Source organism: Equus przewalskii, chromosome 26, assembly GCF_037783145.1.
Source record: "Equus przewalskii isolate Varuska chromosome 26, EquPr2, whole genome shotgun sequence".
Classification (NCBI taxonomy): Eukaryota; Metazoa; Chordata; class Mammalia; order Perissodactyla; family Equidae; genus Equus; species Equus przewalskii.
The window spans coordinates 20728725-20748220 of NC_091856.1; the positions used below are offsets into that span (position 1 = coordinate 20728725).

The window sequence follows — 19496 nt, forward strand, 5'->3', positions numbered from 1 at the left end:
ACTGGACCAAGCCTCCCTTTGTATGGTTGGGGAAACTATGGCTTGGGGTGAGAAAATAATTTGCCTAAAGGAACAACTTAAGTTAGTTACAAAGGCAAAACTAGGACCAGGAATCCTGATTGTACACAGTTGAGATGAAATACTTGGCTCTGGAGTCCCTGATTCAAATCCTAGATCTATAACTTAATAGCTATGTGGCTCATGAGCAAGTTCTTCAATGCTACCGACCCTGTTACTGCATCAGTAAAATGGGAATAATAATAGTGTTTTGGGGAGGATGAGATAACCTGGGTAATTTGCTTGGTCTCAGTAAATGTTAGCCAAGATTCAACGTAGCATACTACAGTAGAAAGGACATAGCCTACCGAGCCCATTAGAGTAAATCACTTCTCTATAAACCTGTTTTCTCATTTGTAAAATGGGAATAGAGATACTTATTTTGTAGGGCTCTTGTTAGGCTGAAATGAAGTGAGTACCACAGGCGTTCAGCATAGGAATTTGTATGTAATAGGCACTAAACCAATGTCAGTTTGCTTAACTGTCCCCTGTTATTTCTGCAACATACACAAGGTCTCAGCACCTTGGTTTGCTTTAGACAGCAAAGACAGGAGAACTCAGAAGGTGAAGCTATGGAGAGAAGGACTGGTGGTGCTCAAAGCCTCGAGAGGAGGAGAGGGAGTGAGAGACCAAAGGCAAGTCTGCTGGATAATAAATTGTAGGCAGTGGAGAGCCATAAATCAAAGGCCAAGCATGCTCCAAGCTTTCCTTGGAGGGGGAAATCATAGGTCAGAGTGACCACTCTTCTCAAAAACCGGAAATGAAATCTTCCTCATTGGAGACAGGGCCCAGGCCTGCTGGGATAGAAGCAAGAGGTGAAGGAGGGACACTGAACATTAATTTATCATTGTAGCAGCAGGCTAGATGGAGACAGGGATGGCTTGTGAAGGAGTCAGGGGCTGGGCTCGGATGCCACTTCTCCGGGAATTGTAGAACCTTTAACCAACCATTCTATTCCCAGCATCATTACCCAATAAGCTGTCGACACAGTTATCAGAGAACCTAATTTCTAAGAGAGGCTTGGAATGGAGAAAAAGAGGAGATGCAGTAAGGAAACATTCCCGTTGGCCTGTCTCCCCGCTCCCTGCCTCCTGAGTAGAGCTTAAATGTCTCTGTGTTAGCTGACCTCAAGCATAATGAGAGTCGAGGGCATGACGTGGTTGCAAAAAATTGGAACATAACCTCAGAGGTGGAGAGGGCAGATTAAGGGAAGTAATGACTTCATTCATGCTGCCCTGGTCAGGCCACATCTGGAGAACCCCGGTCACTTCTGGTAAGAGGGACATATGCAAGCTGCAGCCAGATCACAGTGCTGAAGGTCATCTCAAAAGTGACTCTTTTGGGGAAGTGTTGAAAGCTAGAATGGAGAGTGTCCACTGGAGGGGTGATTTAGGAAAATGGTTATGTTGTTCTGGTAACTGAAAACAAGCGAGGAAAAAACTGAGCATCTGGGATGATAATGACTATAACTGATTGAGCACTTAGCATGTGCCAGAAACCCAGGCAACATTATCTTAAATATAATCCTCACCACAACTATAGAGTTTGTATTTTAGGCCCAGTCTTCAGGTGGTAAAAGTGAGGCTCAGGCTGATCATGTGACTTGACTGGGTTAACAAACTGAGAATGGTATCTCAGATCTTGGTTGCAAGGCAGTTAAGTGTTATTAATGAAGCCACTCAAAAATTAGCAGAAGGCAAATTTTGACTCAGTGTAACAAAAACCTTAAAACTAGAGTCCTCTAAACGTAGAATGGGTCCTTCCATATCTCCAGTGGGTTCCCTTAACTGGAGGTGGTCTAGTCAATTACGTTTTAGAAAGGAGTCTGTGTTAGTCTGTTTCGGCTGCTATAACAAAATACACAGACTGGGTAGCTTATAAATAGAAATTTATTTCTCACAGTTCTGAAGGCTTGGAAGTCCAGGATCTTGGCAGCGAGAGATTTGGTGTGGTGGCTGTGAGGGTCCACTTCCTGGTTCAAAGATGGCACTTTCTCAATGTGTCCTCAGATGGTGCAACGGCAAAGGATCACTCTGAAGCCTCTTTTATAAGAGCACAACTCCCATTCAAGAGGGCTCCACCCTTATGACCTCATCACCTTCCTAAGGCCCCATTTCCTAATACCATCACTTTGGCCATTAGGTTTGCAATATATAAATTTGGGGGGGGGGCCCAAACATTTAGACCATAAGAGTCTAATGGTAGTTGGAGTAGATGTTTTTTGTTTTGGTTTGTTGTTTGTTTTTAATCTAAAAGGAATTAGGGGCTTGATTCAAAGGGAAATACCATCTGATGGGCATCTGATGAGCAGTTTACAATAGAACCTGGTGTGGCACAACTGCCAAAGCATTGAGTTCCTGAGATGAAAGGACCATATTCACTGAGGTTCTATTCATGCTTCAAAGTCATGCTGAAATTTCATCTTCAAGAAGTCTTCCAGATCTTCCCAGCTATCATAAGTCATGTTTTCCCCTCTGTTGCTGAAACACTGTGATTATTTCTCTGTTGAGATTCATATTACATTCTCCCTTAGTTGTGTGCATATCTTGGGATGCAATATATTATAATGGACAGACGCTGGTTTGACATCAGAAGATAATCTTTTGAATTTGGGCTCTGACACACATTAGTTGTGCAACTTTGGACAATTTACTTAGCTCTATTGACTTTCCGTTGCTTAATATTCAAAATCAGTTGTGCAGGGGATGAAATGAGATATAATTGACTGGCTCATAATAGGCACTCAAATAATATTTCCCACTTGCTTCTTGGACAGTGTGTAGTTCCCCTGGTGTTGGGCTCCTGATTGTGCAAGAAGAATGGATTAATAAGGGTGAATTGACTTGAACTGAGGAAATTCTCAGTCCTTAACTTTCATAATATAGCAATTCTCTAGCAGGAGTTGATAAAGGGAATGAAATGGCACAAGAGCATAATGTGGACCTAAGGAAATAATCAGGCAAGTGGGCAAAATGTTTATACAGATTTCTTTATAATAGCAAAAATGTTGGAAGAAACCTAGTTGGTCTAATAGAGGACTAAATTAACGTGTGATGCATTCATATAACTGCATGGCTAAAAGGTCCTTCAAAAAGACAACATATGGGGGCAGCCCGGTGGTGCAGCAGTTCAATGCGCACATTCCGCTTTGGCAGCCCAGGGTTCGCCGGTTCGGATCCCGGGTGCGGACATGGCACCGCTTGGCAAGCCATGCCGTGGCAGGTGCCCCACATATAAAGTAGAGGAAGACGGGCGCAGATGTTAGCTCGGGGCCAGTCTTCCTCAGCAAAGAGGAGGATTGGCAGCAGATGTTAGCTCAAGGCCAATCTTCCTCAAAAAAAAAAAAGAAAAAAAACCAACATATTTCCGAAGGAATCCATGGGAAAAGATTTGTACTTGTATTGTCAAGTGTAAATAGGCAGATAGAAAACAGTGTATCTACTTGTAAAACATAGCAGAGTTGATAGAAATGGAGCTGTGGTTGTAGGTGTAGATATATCCTTAAGCCTGTGTCAGTTCTTTATTCACATGCATGTCCATGTCCTAGCCATATCTATATCTGGGAAGGCAGGTGTACAATGTTAATTATTTTATCTCTGGGTTGGGATTATGGGGTTCAGAGGAGCAAAATTTTCAGCTCCATTTTATATATATCTGTATGATTTGGGTGTTACAGAATGAGCAAGAATTACTTTTAGAACAAAACACAATAAAGTTATTTCCATTTTGAAAACGTGCATATATACACATATATTTTAAAGCTGGTGTGATGAATTTGTGCAATGAAGCCATTGTTTTATGGCTTCCCAGTAATCTACCAGGCTTGCTTTCAGAATAAATCCAGATTAAATTTAGCCTCTCATCATTCCCACTACAGAAAAACCAGAAGCTCAAGTACCACCACCTGGGTGTATAAACTCAACATCAGGTTTCAAATGTGATGTGTAAGGCAAATAGTGAAAATATTAACATTTAACTTTGTCTCCTCTTCATTCTCACACAAGAAACCATGAGACCTGCCCTTCTAAACTGATGGTAAGAATGACTGAATCTCAACTAACCGCAAACTAGTTGAATTCGAAACTGATAAGAGACATCAAGATTATAACCAACCTTGCTATATTATCAGTGGTGTAGCTGATCCACGGGACACTTATTCAAAGCCATAGTGTGTTTTTTTTGTATTTATAATCATCACTTATAAGAGATACTATTGATTTTCTTTTAAGAAAAGAAGAAAGAATACGACAGAATGTGCACGTCCATTGTGCATAATCTATCCTGATTTCAGATATGTCAAAATATGCAGAAAAAAATTAAAAAGCACATCTGTAATTATAAGAATAAGGCCCTAGATGCCTAAGTTTGTTCTTGTTCCCAATGTCCTAGAAATTCCAAGAAAGTTAATCCAAGATATCTAAGGAAGGAGCTAATTTAATCTTGGACTAAAGGAATGTACAGTGACATCCCAGGCTTGCTTATTTTTAGGAAGGTCACAGTAACTATGATTCATAGGATGTGCCAACTCTTTTTCAGATGGGAAAGGCTTCTTGTTTTGCTATGTTGAGAAAGATCTCAGGCTGTCTGTGATCTATTAGCAATGTCTGCCACGGAAGCAAGAGGGCTGACATCATAAATATACCATCCCTGTCTAGACAGATCAATTTCACTGAAGTAGAATCTCTTCAAGTGCTTGCTCTCTTCTCCCTACTCTATCATTTTAGCCAAACATAACTGAGAGGATTGAGAAGCCCAAGAGTGGTCAAGGGTGTTCTGACTGGAGCAAATTCTGGTCCCTGGCCACCTATGAGCTCAATTTTTCAAGTCTCCTAATAGAAACCGTATGGCTAGGGCAGCTGGGTGTCAGCGGGTCTTCTCTGAGCAGCTGTTTGCAGTAACCTGTGGTTGCCATGGGAACTAGGCTCTGGAGGACACTGGCTTGATAGATTTATTAGGCAGGGGTAAGAGACACCCTTTTGTCACTAAATTTTATGGGGGTGTATGACCACAGATCCCTGCCTGAATATACATATACATATTTTGGAATTTGGTGATTACAGGCCAAAGAGAATCCTAATAGAGCTCATCCCATGATATTAGCCCTCAAGATGCTCCTGGGAAGAACTCTTATCACCCTAGCCACCCTAGGTCCCTGAGAAACAGGATGTGCTAGGCTGGAGGCGAAAGGACACTCATAGTGTGCTTGTTCTGTGGCCTCTATGGCCTTCAGGATTTGCTGGTTCCTTGGTTTCCCAGCTGGAAGGGACTTTGGAGTTCAGTCCTTTGAGGTTACAAATGAGGCTCAGAATAGGGATGGAATTTGTCCAAGGTCACACAGCAAGTGGGTGGCAAAGCTAGGACACGAACCCAAGGCTTCTGGCTCCAGGGCAGTTTCTTACTCTCTCTCCTTTACATTTTGATGTTTTGGACACTTGCTAACTCTTGAGAGCCATGGCACATTTACCCAAGTTGCTCCTCTCTTTAAAATCTTTACCTGGCTTTTGAGAGAAAGAACAAACTTCTGAACAGGGCTCACAAGAGCCATCAGGATCTGACCTCGGCTGAAATCTCCAGCCTTGTTTTTTCTGTTTCCTTCTCACCTTGAACTCTCTGCATCAGCGTTATTTATACTCCTTGACTGAAGTATATTCTCTTATTTCACCCTGGCTTGTCTTTGCCTTGCCTGTTCCTTCTGATGAGAACATTCTCCCCCTTCCACTTGGAGGACTCCTGTTCATCCTTTAATTCTAAGCATACACTTCACTTTCTTCTCTAGCGATTCTTCCTTGAGCTCCAGGTCTAGATTAGCTGCAGCAGCTATCCACATCCAGAACCTTGTTACTCACGGTGTGCTTTAGGGACTAGCAACATTGGCATCATCTGAAAGCTCATTAGAAATGCAGAATCTCAGGCCCATCCCAGACTCCTCAGTCAATTTGAATTTTAACAAGGCTCCCAGGTGATTTTCAAGCACGTTAAAATTTGAGAAGCACTGCTCTAAGACACACTTCCCATTCTCCTTTTTCTAGTATGCTTCTTGAGATGTTTCACTGCAACTGCCTGTTGACCAGTCTTTTCCTCACAAGATGCTGCTCCTTGTGAAGGCAGGATCTGTCTTCTTCACTCATATATTTCCAGCTCACAGCACAGAGCTTGGCACATTGTAAGCACATTAAATGAATCAATGAATCAATAAATTAATGAAATGAGGTCTCCACAAGTCTCTGAATATTTGCAAGGATAATACACTTTTTAGAATGTAATTTTTTGGCTAGATAGACCTCAGAGTTCATAGAATTCAACTGTTTCCAGCTGTGATCTGTAGATCCTTGATAGCTCAGAGAGACCTAAAAGACCCTTGGGATCAGGGGGGATTTGAAAGGGATACCCAGCAGGTGAGACTCCAGGCCACGCACTCTAGTTTCTACCAGAACAACTTTGTAATCATCTGATCCACACATTCACTCATCCCGTTATCCAATTATTCAACAAGTAATTATTTAGCACCTACTTATAAGAGTGAATAGGACACAAAGTATCACTAATTATACATAAGCTGACCTTGTAGTGGGAGACAGAGATGACACATAAGTAAACACATAAGCGATATAAGACACTAAAACTAGTAGGCAAGATACAGAAAATTAAAACATGAGGGTATGATAGAGTTAATAAGTGGACATTTCAGAGGAGGTGGCATTCTACTTAAGACCTGGAGTTCTGTGTAAGATTTGCTTAGGAAAAAAATTTACCACTGCTAAAAAGAAAGAATATCACAATAATAGCTCCTTCTGATCATTTTAGAGATGAAGAGACTGAGGGCCAAAGAAGTCTAGAGCTCAAGGTTGCACAGTAAGTTTATTATCTGTACTAGGATAGATTAGGATGCAGATGTCTTGATTCCTGCTAACAAGCCAGTGTGGGATGTTGGAGGAATCTCGGATCCCCTCCGGAGACTAGAAAGACCAAAGAAGGAGGAAGCTGGGTAACAAAAGTGGGAGTTGGCTGGAGGTTAGTGGGTTATCACAGTCCATTACCGAGTGGGTTGTCCTGCCTCTGTGGGCGGCCAGGCAGCCTTTCCAGAAGATTTATGTCCTAGAGGGTCATAAAGGATCTCAGAAGGTTGTAAACACAAAGTCAGGAGTGGAGCTCTGCTTTAGCTTCCACTCAAACTCTCTGAGCCCTGTGGGAAAGCCCAATAAAGTGGGATGCCTTTCCCTGTCCACGGGCAAGATGGCAGCCCGGATGACTCACACAGTAGCTTTCATCTGGGGCTCTGTGCTTCTGCCTGCCTGTCTGCCCTCTTTGAGCTTTTATCTAAAGAACCTTCCTTTCATGTGAAAGGGAGAGTTACAGTCCAGGACTCAACGGAACAGATAAGGCCTGCGCCAGGGAAAGATCCCTTTTATCCCTTGACCAAGCTCTCAGCTCTTCTCTTGAGGGCCTCAAATTCCTGGAGGATTATTGCAAGTGTTGTAAGGGCTCAGGGTGAGAGCTCAGGGTGGAACCAGCCTCCATACCAACCTCTGTGCAACTCTGGGCAGCTCATTTAACTGCATGGGGCCTCTAATTCCTTATCATCCATAAAATGGGGAGGATACCCTACTTTGCCCAGTTTACAGGGTAATTTTAAAGCTTTTGAAAGCATACAGGGCTGCCCTTTAAGAATTTCAGGAAGTCATGCAATTCTCTCCAATGCCACTGATACCACCCTGGCCTATGGGACCACATTCTCTCTCCTGAAATACTATGACAACAGCCTCCAGGGCCTCACTGCCTTCCTCTTGTCTTGACCCCTCTGGTTCATGCTTCCAACTGCAGTCACAGGGATCTTTCTCTCTTAAAGATCTGATATCACCCCCCTGTGAAAAACACTTGAAAAGCTTCCCATTACCCTAGGGAGATAATCCAAACTCTTTAACCCTACTTAAGGGGCATTTGAGACTGGCCCCTGCTGACCTCTCCCTCCTTATCTCTTACCACTCCTGCTGTTACACACTTTGCTCCAACTACACGGAAATTCTTTCAGTTCCTCCACACACAGCGCCTGGAAGGAGTTTCCCTGGGTCAGGGAACAGGATTTCAGGTGGTTCCCAAGATGATCACAGACCCAGATGAAACAATAATAAATCACATTGGGAAAGGGAGTTAGAGTCCCTTTTCCATTCTCTTCCCCTGACCCAGATAACTTTAAAAAAGAAAGTTTTGGTTTGGGGCTGTGTCTTTAATACTTCTCTAACTCTTGCTAATCTTCTCTTCTAAAGGGAGAGTCTCAGGCTCTGCTAGGATTGAACAACATTGTTTTCTGTTTGTTTGGGTTTTTTTCTTTTATTGTATTGAATGTTTAGGTTTAATTTTCTATGAAGGGTAGATGGTCCCAGTTTTCCCTTTGCAAAATGATGCACTGTTTTCTTTTCAAATATATTTTCAGCAAGAAGTGAATCTAAGAGAACCAGCCCTGATGACCTAGTGGTTAAAGTTCTGTGCACTCCACTTTGGTGGCCCCGGGTTTGGTTCCCAGGGGCAGAACCACACCGCTCATTGGCAGGCATGTGGTGGTGGTGGCTCATAAAGAAGGACTAGAAGGACTTACAAGTAGAATACACAACTATGTCCTAGGGCTTTGGGGAGGCAAAAAACAAAAAGAAGTGAATCTAAGAAAGAAACATCAAATAAATATAGTTCATATGGTCGGATGACATGGCAAAAATCGTAAAGGTGGTATGCAAATGAGCAAAATTTGAGAGCAAAACTCTGCTCTAATGTAACATTATCTCCTTTGAGAGTTTCCCAGGCTACTGCCTCTGCCCAAAACCCTCCAATCCTCCTCTCCCTCCACTGGCCTGACCCTTAGTCACCCTTTAGGGCTCAGAGTCTCAGCCCTTGCGAAGCCTTCACTGGGTCACCTAAACCAAGCGTCTATGCCTTGCCTCCCCAAATGGCCCTATTCTTCTGCCATCAGGACATTTATTATTCCTATTCCTTGCAATTGTTTGTTTAGTTACCTGCAGTGGTAAGCTATGTGTAGGTAGGGACTGCTTCTACCTTTTTACTATTGCGTGGTGGACAAGCAACCAAGTAGAAAAGGTGCTAAGTTTGTGCTGAACAAATGAATGGAGGAATGAATGTCATTAGGCGGAAGGTATGAAAGGTAGTCAGCATTTCACATCCTGCTTTATGAAGCTTCAGAAGACAGCGACTGCGTCTTCGTTATGTTTGAATCCTCCATAGCACCGAGCACAGTGGTTGGCATAGTCACAACTGGTGACAAAAATTATGCCTGAATACAGGTTGAATTTATGAATGTATTTTGCTATGGTCACTCACAGACTTTACTCTAGAAAAACTCTGACTTCTTATGGAAGAGTAGGGAGGCCCTAGACTAGGGGCCATGGCCCTGCCACTATGCTGTTCTATGATCTTGTTGGGACACATTCCCTCAAGGAGTCTAAGTTTCCCATCTCTAAAACTGAAGGTAGAAGGTTGTCCAGGGGAGTCATTGCTTGAAAAAGTGCCGATGTCTCTCTCTTACCTGACATTCCAGGAGTCCAAGAGGCTACAATTCCAAGATTCTCTCACTGTTCCTGTCCCTGTCCATTTCCCATCTCTAGCCCTGACATAACTAAGGTGACCACCACCCTTACTTATTTGGTAAAGCCCATTCTCAGCCTATGGAACAAAGGGTTCAGTGAAGTCGAATGGGAGCGGGAGGAATTTACCATACCACTGATACTCATACACCCATACCTGGGCCCCAGTTCATCTTCACTCCTCCAGACAAAGTCGCCGAACTTCTCATAGTGAGAATTGTAGTGGTGCTGGACTCGGAACAGCATCGAGGCTGAGACCTCCATCAGCGTGTTGTAGGCAGTCTGTTGCTCTTTTCCACTTGTGTACCCATTGTACAGATTGTAGATCTTGTCAGCTATCTCTGAAGGGGAAGAAGGGCAGGCACAGATCACTGGACAGCTAGAAAAAGTGAGGATGGAAACATGCCTCACAACAAGGAAAGCATATTCTTGCAGGAGTTCACTTGCATGGTCTTTGGGGGCAGACAAACCTTAATTCCGTTCTGAATATGTCATTGACTTGCTGGGTTCAGTTTTCCTCTCTGGCAACTGGAGATAACAATGTCTACTCTGGAGGTGCATTGGGAAGACTAAATCAAAAAGTGGATGTAAAGCCCTCAGCCTGTGAATAGCAATGGAGCATTGTCTGATGCAGCACTGGAAGGTGAGAGGATGGCACAAAAAAGTCGAGCAGGGTTCCACTCTGCTGTGCATAGGGTCACTACCAGTCGGAATCGACTCGATCGAGACTAACAACAACAAAATAGCGTTCAGCACAGGGCCAGGCACAAAGTTTGTGCTCATAATTTTAAGTTTATTAACATAAGTTTTGTGCCCATGATTTAACAGAAAATTCAAAAAAAGTGCAGAGGTTTAAAAACTGTCTTGGGCTCATCTCAACAGTCTACTTCTATCTCCTTAATGTTTCCAACACATTTCTGTGATCAGGTCTAACAGGTCTCTGTTCAAAAATCTTTCAAAGAAAATCCAGGCTCTTTTGCTTGCCATTCATGGCAATTTCTACTCCTTCAGTTATTCCTACTAATTGGTGTAATTTAAATTCATCATGGGCTGCTCTCTTGACTAGGAGGCACATTCTTTCATCTTTGAAGACTCTGATAAACATTCATGTTATGTCCTCAAGTCTGCTAACAATGGTTGCTTCTAGGAGAATCTGGGGGACTTGGGTTTAGGATGGGAGAAACATTTACTTTGCACTATTTTCTTTTCTTATTTTTATTTTTTTTAACCATCTGCAGGTGATATTTTAAAATAATAGTAATACATCATCAGGAAAATATCTCAAATCCCCCTTGCCTTTGAGATTCAATAGTTCACCATCTCCTCTCGTCTACTAGCAGACAAAACATTTATTATCCAGCTTATTATTGAGCCCTTTGTAGAAAGTTCTCTCTCTCCCTCTGAAATGGGGACTCCTAAAAGGTGGAGACCATATGTCTCCTCCATTGCTTGTATCAGGGCTCTTAGAAAATATTTGCTTAACTTAAGTGAATCAGCAGGACTCGTGAGCTACCATCACATTTCTGCCAGTCCTGATGTAGAAATTGCACCTACACATTGCCCAAGAACTAAGTGTAAGACGGATCTGATTGATTGGTTCTATTTTTTTCAGGTGTTTTACCTGATGTTGACAACTTCATGGACCAGGAGCAGCAAAAAAGGTTTAATCTTGTGTGCTAACTATGCCTGACAGTCACTGCCTATGGCTCTATGCTCAGGATTCTGAGGCCACCCCGGGGCTAGATGGGAAAGCATGCTGTTATCAGCTAATGATGTCTGCCACAGGTGTAGAAAGGTGAAGGGGTATTCTCGGTGCCACTGATTTGCCAGCTGTAGCACAGACTGAAGTGGAAGAAAGTGATTGGTCTCTAAGAAGCACAGGCTAAGGGGGAGGATACAGTGATGGGGCTCTGACTCTGTACTATTCCTTGCCTCGAACTCAGAACACAGACAAACTCTACAAAAGAGAAGCAAGTCTTTCCACTGGCAAAGATATTGCTGGTCAATCTCAATTTGCCCCATGGCTTTGATTAATTTAGCATCATGTTCTTCCTGCTCCCTTAGTTCCATCACTTTCTTCTCCCTGTACCAATATTCATGTGGTGCAGGAAAGGGGTGGTGGTTAGTTACTGCTGGGTACAGAACTTAGGGAGAGGAAATATGGAAGTTACCTGGGAAGTGAAGAAATGGGTCGCCTACCTTCTGCCTTGTTGTCATCCACCAGTGGACAGGCTGTCCTTAGGGTCACTGTGCTGAGCTCTGAGTGCCTCCCTCGTGTATCCACAGCATACAGAGTGAACCTATAGCAGGGCAAGAAAACAGAGGACCAGGCTGTGACTTCAGAGAAGGTCCTGGAAGTTGCAAGGAGGAACACCAAATCATAGCACAGGAGCAGTGGTCAAAAGAACTCCAGGATGCTTGGGCTACAGGAGAAATGACTTGGAAGAAAAATAAAGATAATTATAAAGCATTTATTGAGCACCAACTGCCTGCTGGGCACTATGCACTTTATTTCTTAATTTACAAGTAAGCAAACCTAGAAGGCAGGGACTCTTACCACCTGCATTTCACCAAGGAGGAAACGGAGACTTGGACTATGTGTCTTTCCATGGTCTCACAGTCACTTGGAGAGAGGAGTCTGAGTCCAGGGCTTGAGAATTGAACCCTGATGCTATCTTGTATGGCTAGATATACTCATTTATATATTCTTTCATTCATTTATTTAATAAATACTTTTTGAGCATCAACTATGTGCTAGGAATTATTTTCAGTGTTAAGGTTATAAGGTGAGCAACAAGAGAGTCAAGGTCCCTGCTTGCATAAAGCTAATCCAAAAGTAAACAAAAAATTAGACCATGGTAAATGTGAGAGAGAAGACAACAGGATAACATGAAAAAGACTAAGGTGGAGGGGGGATGTACATGCTGTAGACAAGTTTGTCCATGAAGGTCTTCCTGGAGAGAAGGTTTGAGCTGAGACCTGAATAATGGGAAGGAACCGGCATATGAAAGGAAGACCTGGGGGAAGAGCATTTGAGGCAGGGACAGCAGTAAGTGCAAAGGCACTGAGGAAAGATCCCAGACTGTTGGAGGAAGAGACAGCTGGTGCGATTGTAGTAAAGTAAGATGAGGGTGAAGATCAGTGGGGACCTTGTGGGCCATGATAGGGAGGCTGGGAGATATTCCAGGTAGAGGCATGTCTCCACCTTTCTGTGTTGTCACCTGAAGCTCTATGGTGTACTGGAGGGTATAGACAGCTTGTGTGGCTTTTGAAGGGGAGCATTGGTAAACCACAGACCTGGTGGATTCAGGCCCAATTCAAGGCACAGAATTCTTTCTGGAGCAGCCACTGTCCTCTGGCCTATCTCGAGGAGGTTGTCTGACCCTTCATACCTCCAGATCTCTGGGTTCTGTGGTTTAAACAAAGTCCAAGGAGTGAGTAGAGAAGACTTTCAAGAGGAGGAGAGCTTTGAAGGACAGGAGCTGCATGAATAAGAGTTGAGCATCTGAGTGTCCTATCTTTGGCATCCCATCCTCTTTCACCAGACTTCAAGAGTAGAGGCCACGCTGTGGAGTGGGAAGACGGTTCCACAGGTCAAGAAGAAGAGACTGTGACTCCAGAGGCCCTATTTCCTTTCTTCCTTCCCCAATACCTCAACTTACCTCATGTTGTAAAATGGGTATAACCCTATGATTGCCAAGTTGCAGAATGGCGAGCCCTGATGGACTGCACACATTAGACACTTAATGAATCTGAATTTGTTGTGCAAATTAACTTAGATGTGCTAAGACCTTAATATGTGTCAAGCACTGACCTACGAGTTTTACCTGCATTATCAATATTAATTTCCCTAAACAATCCTAGAAGAAAGCTATAAAACAGGCCTTCTCAGCCTTGATACCTCATGACCTGATCCCTGAAAGGTTGTTTTTATAAAAGGTACCACGAATCAACTCCTTGGTACAAGGGTCACAGTATGCAGAAGGCAGTGTCTTTCTGGAGAAAATATTATTTGTGTCCCTACCTGTGTGAAATCTCCTTCTTAAAAATAACTCAGTTTATCTTTTAAGGAACTGGGAAAGGTACTCATGCCATCCCAAGAATGTGTTTCTAGCTTATTCCTTGATATTGATTCTGCGTTTCATTGTAACTAAGATAGAGCATTAGCACCATCCTGCCTCTTCTCCCCCAATTGGAGTAACGAGGAATAGGAAGTTGGTATTCTCAGTGCACAAAGGAATTCATCGATCGGTCATACCAGGCCTGTGTCTACGATGCCACAAGCCAGGCTGGCAGTGAGCCCCATAACCGTATATGCTTCACATTCTTTGCTGCTATGGGACACTGCCACTAAGCCCAAGACAGACCCATGGAGATGCCTCTTAGCACTACAGGAATGTCAGCACTGAGCTCTCCTGCTGGCTTGCTGCAAAAGAGGCCCAGGTCAGGGGTCAAGCAGGGGTTAGGTCACCCAGAGCCATAGTGGCAATGATGTGGGGAAGCAGAAGGAGCCTCGAAACCCAACAGGCTTCCATTCAAATGTTGGCTCTGGTGCTCAGTAGCTGTATGACCTTGGGCTGGTTGATTATCAGTCTTCCCAGATGTGAAATGGGAGAAATGCACTCCCCCTTGCAGAATTGTTCAAGTGCAGGGAACCCAGCACACTGCCTGGGTGTAATGATAGGCATGGCCATCATCTAACGAGTGCTCACTAGGTTGCTGGGTCTTGTACTTGCATTATTCCATTAATCTTCATCCTACATGAGTTGGGTACTATGATTGTTTGCATTTTACTGATTAGGGCATCAATTCCAAAAAGGTCAAGTAATTGACCTATTATTACATATTAAGTAAGTAGCAACAGAGGACCAGAATTTAGGTCTGCCTGAACCCAAAGATTATGTTCTTAACCACACTGTAGTACTATCTTATATTGTCAAGTCTAATTCCACCTTTTATGTTTCATCAGCTGGGCTAGAGTGCTGGTAAGAGTAAGGAAGTGTGGGCCTGCACCTAATATCTGTGTCTTAAGGGGACAAATATGGGGTTTTGGGGCCCTATTTTCAGACAGAAGCCAATCTATTTATCAGCTTCCTGAGGCTTTTGGCTTGTGCCTATGGTATGAGAACAAAAGCATTGGAACATGGGCATTCTCTCTCTCCTGCTATCATACCTCAGTACTGTGAGTGGAGCTCAATTCTAGTGCTTACTATATCCATTACTATCTCGGTCCAGGGAAGCAGTGGGTGACAGAGGAAGGAGCCTGGTCTTGGAGATGGCCAGGCTTGTGCTCACATTCCAGTTCTATTCCTTTGCTCTGTGACCTCAGGCAAGTCACTTCACCCCTCTGAGCTTATTTCGCCTCTTTTTTTTCATCTGGCATCTCTGATAGGGAGATTGCTGCCCAACTCACAGGTCACTGTGGATGGAAGTGAAGCGTAAGTGCTATACAGAGTGAGTTATGATTGGGAAGTTGTGCGGAAGGGTTGGGAACAAGATCACAAAGAAACTCCAAGATGTGAGAGTAAGCAAGTGGCAAGCTGGGGAGGTAAATACAGTATTGGGTAACATTGTGTAAGCACTTACTATTCACACAACAACCCATCTAGAAAGTGGCAGAGACAAGATCCAAACCCTAGCCTGCAACCCCCAGAGGGTGGACATTTCAGCTTGGGTTCAGCTACATCCCTGGCATTTAAGACAGTATGAGGTATAAATATTTGAGTAAATGAATGAACTTGAGCATGTCACATCTCATTTTTCAATTTCAGTTTCTGCATCAACAATATGGGGATAATTGTAGAAACAGCACATGGCTGTCTCAAGGATTACACGAAGTGATGGATGAGAAGTGGCTTGCAAGTTGCAGATTTTTATAAAGACCACATAAAGGGCACTTATTTGTGCAACAGTGCACATTTTAAAAATGCTTTTGTGGAGTAGAAGAGAAGGAGCTGCATTTCAACTGACGGAGACACGGAAGGCTGTAGTGAATGGAATATGTGAATGAGCCTCAAAACAGGAGCAATTGGAAAATTTTTTAACACTGCTTTCCCATTGGCCACTTATGTTTCCATGGCGCTTCTGCAAGACATTTCCTTCACCAAGAGGGTCCAGGGACACCTCTCTGCTTAGCCAAGCAGCATGCATAATGGTATGCTGGGCAAGAAGTAGTCTTAACTTTTCAAGTTATAAAAGCTGGGTAGAATCCTTGCTTTCTCCAACTGCTGGCTGAGCATTCTTAGGGAAGCCACCACATCTTTTCTAAGCCTCAGTCTTTGTATCTGTAAAATAGGGGGAAGTTATCTATAACTCACAAGTTATGGATCAACACCCAATGATATAATAATTGTAACAGGCCTGGTTCAATCTTTCCTCCCTAAAAGGTAGCTTCTATTTGTGTTATTAGAGTAACCAAATGTGTCAGTGGAGCTCTCAAGATGGAGGAGGCCTCAGGCCACCCTGCCAGTGGGGGCTGAGGGGTGGAGAAAAAGGAAGATGTCAACTTCACAGGCCTGGGTCAAAAGTCACAAGGGCATGCACTTTCTGCCTGTCTCAGCTGTAATTGTAGAACTGTTCCAGAAACACATCTGAAAGCTGTTAGGGGAGCAGGCAGGGCCTACAGGGCTCTTTGTGAGGGAACAAAAGTGGCAACCCCTGATGTGGTGAAGGAGGAGAGAGACAGAGACTGAGAGATGCAGAGACAGAGAGAGACTGAGAAACAGACAAAGGTACACCCATAGAGCAGAGCGGAAAGGGGGAAGAGGGAGGGATTGAGAGAGAGTACAGTCAGACCTCTGTGTTTCTCAGGGGATCAAGAAGGGTGCCAACTACCTTCTGCTCAGTTCTCTCATCCTCTCTTTGCCCACTGAGGCAGGCTGAGATAGACCGATAATTTGAATCAGAACTCCTGATCCATCACCAGACTCCACATCCTCATTTTACAGGTGGGGAAACCAAGGCCCAGAGAGAAAAGAAACAAGGACTCACTGCCAATAAGTTGAGAGAAAAGACACTGGCTTTTCCGACTTCTCCTCCAGTGTTCCTCTGTACACTACCCTGCTTCTTGTATACCTGGCTGACATAGGTCCAACCGCGCCTATGGGATACTTTTATGATAAAAGAGGTAGCTCCGAGGATGAAATGGGATGAGCAGTTTAGGAACCTGGAGCTCCAGGCTCAAAGTCTTGCTATTCCTTCCTCTGACCTTGCTTCAGGGGAAGGAACACTGGCCAAGGTGGCTGCAAACCTGAGTTTGCATCCCAGCTTTGCCACAGACTGGGGTCTGTGAGATCTTGGATGCCTAGCATCCAAGCAATATGGTCTCAGTGTACTGGGATTTTAATGTGTGGGAAAGTGCCTTCGGATTGATGACTCAAATGCAAAGCATTTTTCAATGTTTCTTCAGCGTCCTCAGGACAAAGTCGAAACTCTACCAATGTGGCTCCTTGATGTTCTTCATTTAACAGGACTCTATCATTGAATCTCAAATAAACCCTGGCCACAGATCCAACCTTGTTTACCAATCTTTGTTTCCTCCTCTGTTTCACAGTAGAACCATATCCAACTGCCAATGGTCCCAGGACATGGATTCCACCTCTTTGCCTTTACACATGCTGCACCCTCTGTCTGGGTCACCTTTCTACTTCTCCGCTTGATCCTCTCCACCTTGTCCTTGGAGCATCAATCAAACCTTATCTCCGAGAATCTTTTCTCCCTACATGGTACCCTGTCACAGCATATGTTGCATGACTAAGTCAGTGCCTGTACACTTCTCTTTGGTCCCCATGGGTATGTGAGTGTCTTCAGGACTGGAATACAGCTCTGACCATCTCTATCTACCTACTTCTGGTGCTCAGACACCTAAATCATTTGGTGCTCAGCAAACACTTTCCAGAATAAATGACAGACTGAATGAATGACTCAATCATGAGATATAGTACCCTTGTCTGGAAATCAGTTTCCCCATTTGTAAAATGAATGAAAGGTGATTAGATTGAGAAATCATTAAAGGAGCTGGAATAACAGTATGGCTAAAAGCATGACTTTGGAATCAGAAAAACTGGTTTTAAATTCTGACCCCTCTTTTATTGGCTATGTAAGGTAAACAGGAATCATAACATTAAAATGGACTGTATATGGTAGCTGTTAGAATAAAATGAGATGTGGTATGGAAGCGCTCACCACTATGCCTGGCATGTACTAGCACTCAGTGAGAGAGAGCTGTGGGTATTATTAACAACAGTGTTATTATTATGTCAGTGCCCAAGGCTCTGACTTCCCCCTACTCAGAGTAAGTTGTCCTAGTGGAGATCAGAGGCTGGGTGAAGAGGAAGCTGGTGTTGGTCCCATCCAACCCCCTTGCAGCAGGGGTGAGAGAATGAAACCGAGAAGTTAATTGGCGATGAGAGCTTCTCACAGATCTGACAGCGGGTAAGAGCAGGGACAGAGCCGCAGAGGCCCACGACAGGACCAGGTCCCCAGGAGTACGGTAGAATGCGTTTGAAGTCTCCAGGCCAACGCCTGCTCTTCCCCAGCCGCCGCATGATTTAGGCATTGTGGGGAGGCAAAAGTCTCCTCGCTGATTTGAAGGGAAACAGATGTTTCCAGGCCAGAGGCCCTGGTCTTATAAAATTCTCCTTTCCCCAACACAGCTTTGGCAAACAACTTCCCGTTAGTTCACCGCACCCCCTCTCCCCCGCCCCCAACTACCATCACTCCCCTCCTTGCCATTCCCAACACAATGTGGTGGTCAGCGTGGTGGGAGAAACACCATCCCAGCTCCAGCTCTGGGTCTGAGCTGCTGGATGGCCAGGGGAACTACCTGCCCTTCTCTGGGTCTCAGTCTCCCGTCTCCATGGTGAGGGAACTAAACCAAGATGACCTGTGAGGGATAGTCTCGATCTGATATTCTAGGGACTGAAGATTTTTTCCTCTGAAAGAGTAAGTGTTATCCATTCCAGAATTTTCTCCATTGGAGTCTATGCCAAAGAGCATGGGCTTGCCTATCAGACTGTTCAGGGTTTGAATCTAGATTCTAGCAGCTGCTGGGCAAGTCGCAACTTAACCCTAGGGCCTTGTTTTCCTTATCTGTAAAACGGGGACAAAGGTTCCATCTCACGGGGTTATGAGAATTAAATCAGAATTCAATCCCTGTACCTACAGTTTAAGTTTCTTATGAACAAAATTGAATATCATACCTCTTCCCTTGGACTACCCACAATGTACAGAACAGCCTGGACCCAGAGTAGGTGTGCAATAATGTTTGTAATTGATTGTTGACAAGAACACTTGCTAGACACCTAGCAGTCCAAAAACTAGGGTTCTTAATCCAGCTCTGCTTGAGTAGTAGAAAGAGTATTCTCATTTTCATGATCACAATGAAGCAGAGCGTGCCATGGTTAGAATAAACTTTGGAGCCCGACTACCTGAGTTCATATGTTGGTTCTATAACCTACTATCTTTAAGACCTGGGGCAAGTTAATTACCCTCTCAGTTCTTCAGTGCTTATTGTCTGTTCTTCAGTGTTTCTTGTCTTGTAAAGTACAGATGATAATATGATAATGTTACTTCCTTCAAAAGGATTATGGAGAAATAAAGTACTCAAAACAGTGCCTGGCACATGATGAGTGCTAAGTAAGCATTCACCATTATTCGATGTGTATGTGTTTAAATGATTAATCTCTTCTATGATAGTTTTAAAATGAGGCCCTCTGAATTCTTTGACATCGCTCTCATTGAGAGGCAAGACATTGCTCTCATTGAGAGGCAAGGGAGTCTATGTTCCTTCACCTTGAATGCTGGTGAGTTCATGAGTGCTTTGACTATAGAGAACAGCAGAAGGGATGC

The 19496-nt window shown here is 43.8% G+C and overlaps 1 protein-coding gene across 6 annotated transcripts in view; it reads right to left on the reverse strand.

Moving 5' to 3' along the window:
* ASTN2 (astrotactin 2) overlaps positions 1 to 19496 on the reverse strand; it is an 827990-nt gene that overhangs the window by 4448 nt on the left and 804046 nt on the right. For all 6 annotated transcript variants that reach the window (XM_070596244.1, XM_070596246.1, XM_070596242.1 and 3 more), the window contains 2 exons: positions 11847 to 11947; positions 9805 to 9988 (listed from right to left, as the gene is read on the reverse strand). In XM_070596244.1, the coding sequence (XP_070452345.1) occupies positions 9805 to 9988; positions 11847 to 11947 (285 nt within the window). The remainder of the gene's footprint in view (positions 1 to 9804; positions 9989 to 11846; positions 11948 to 19496) is intronic.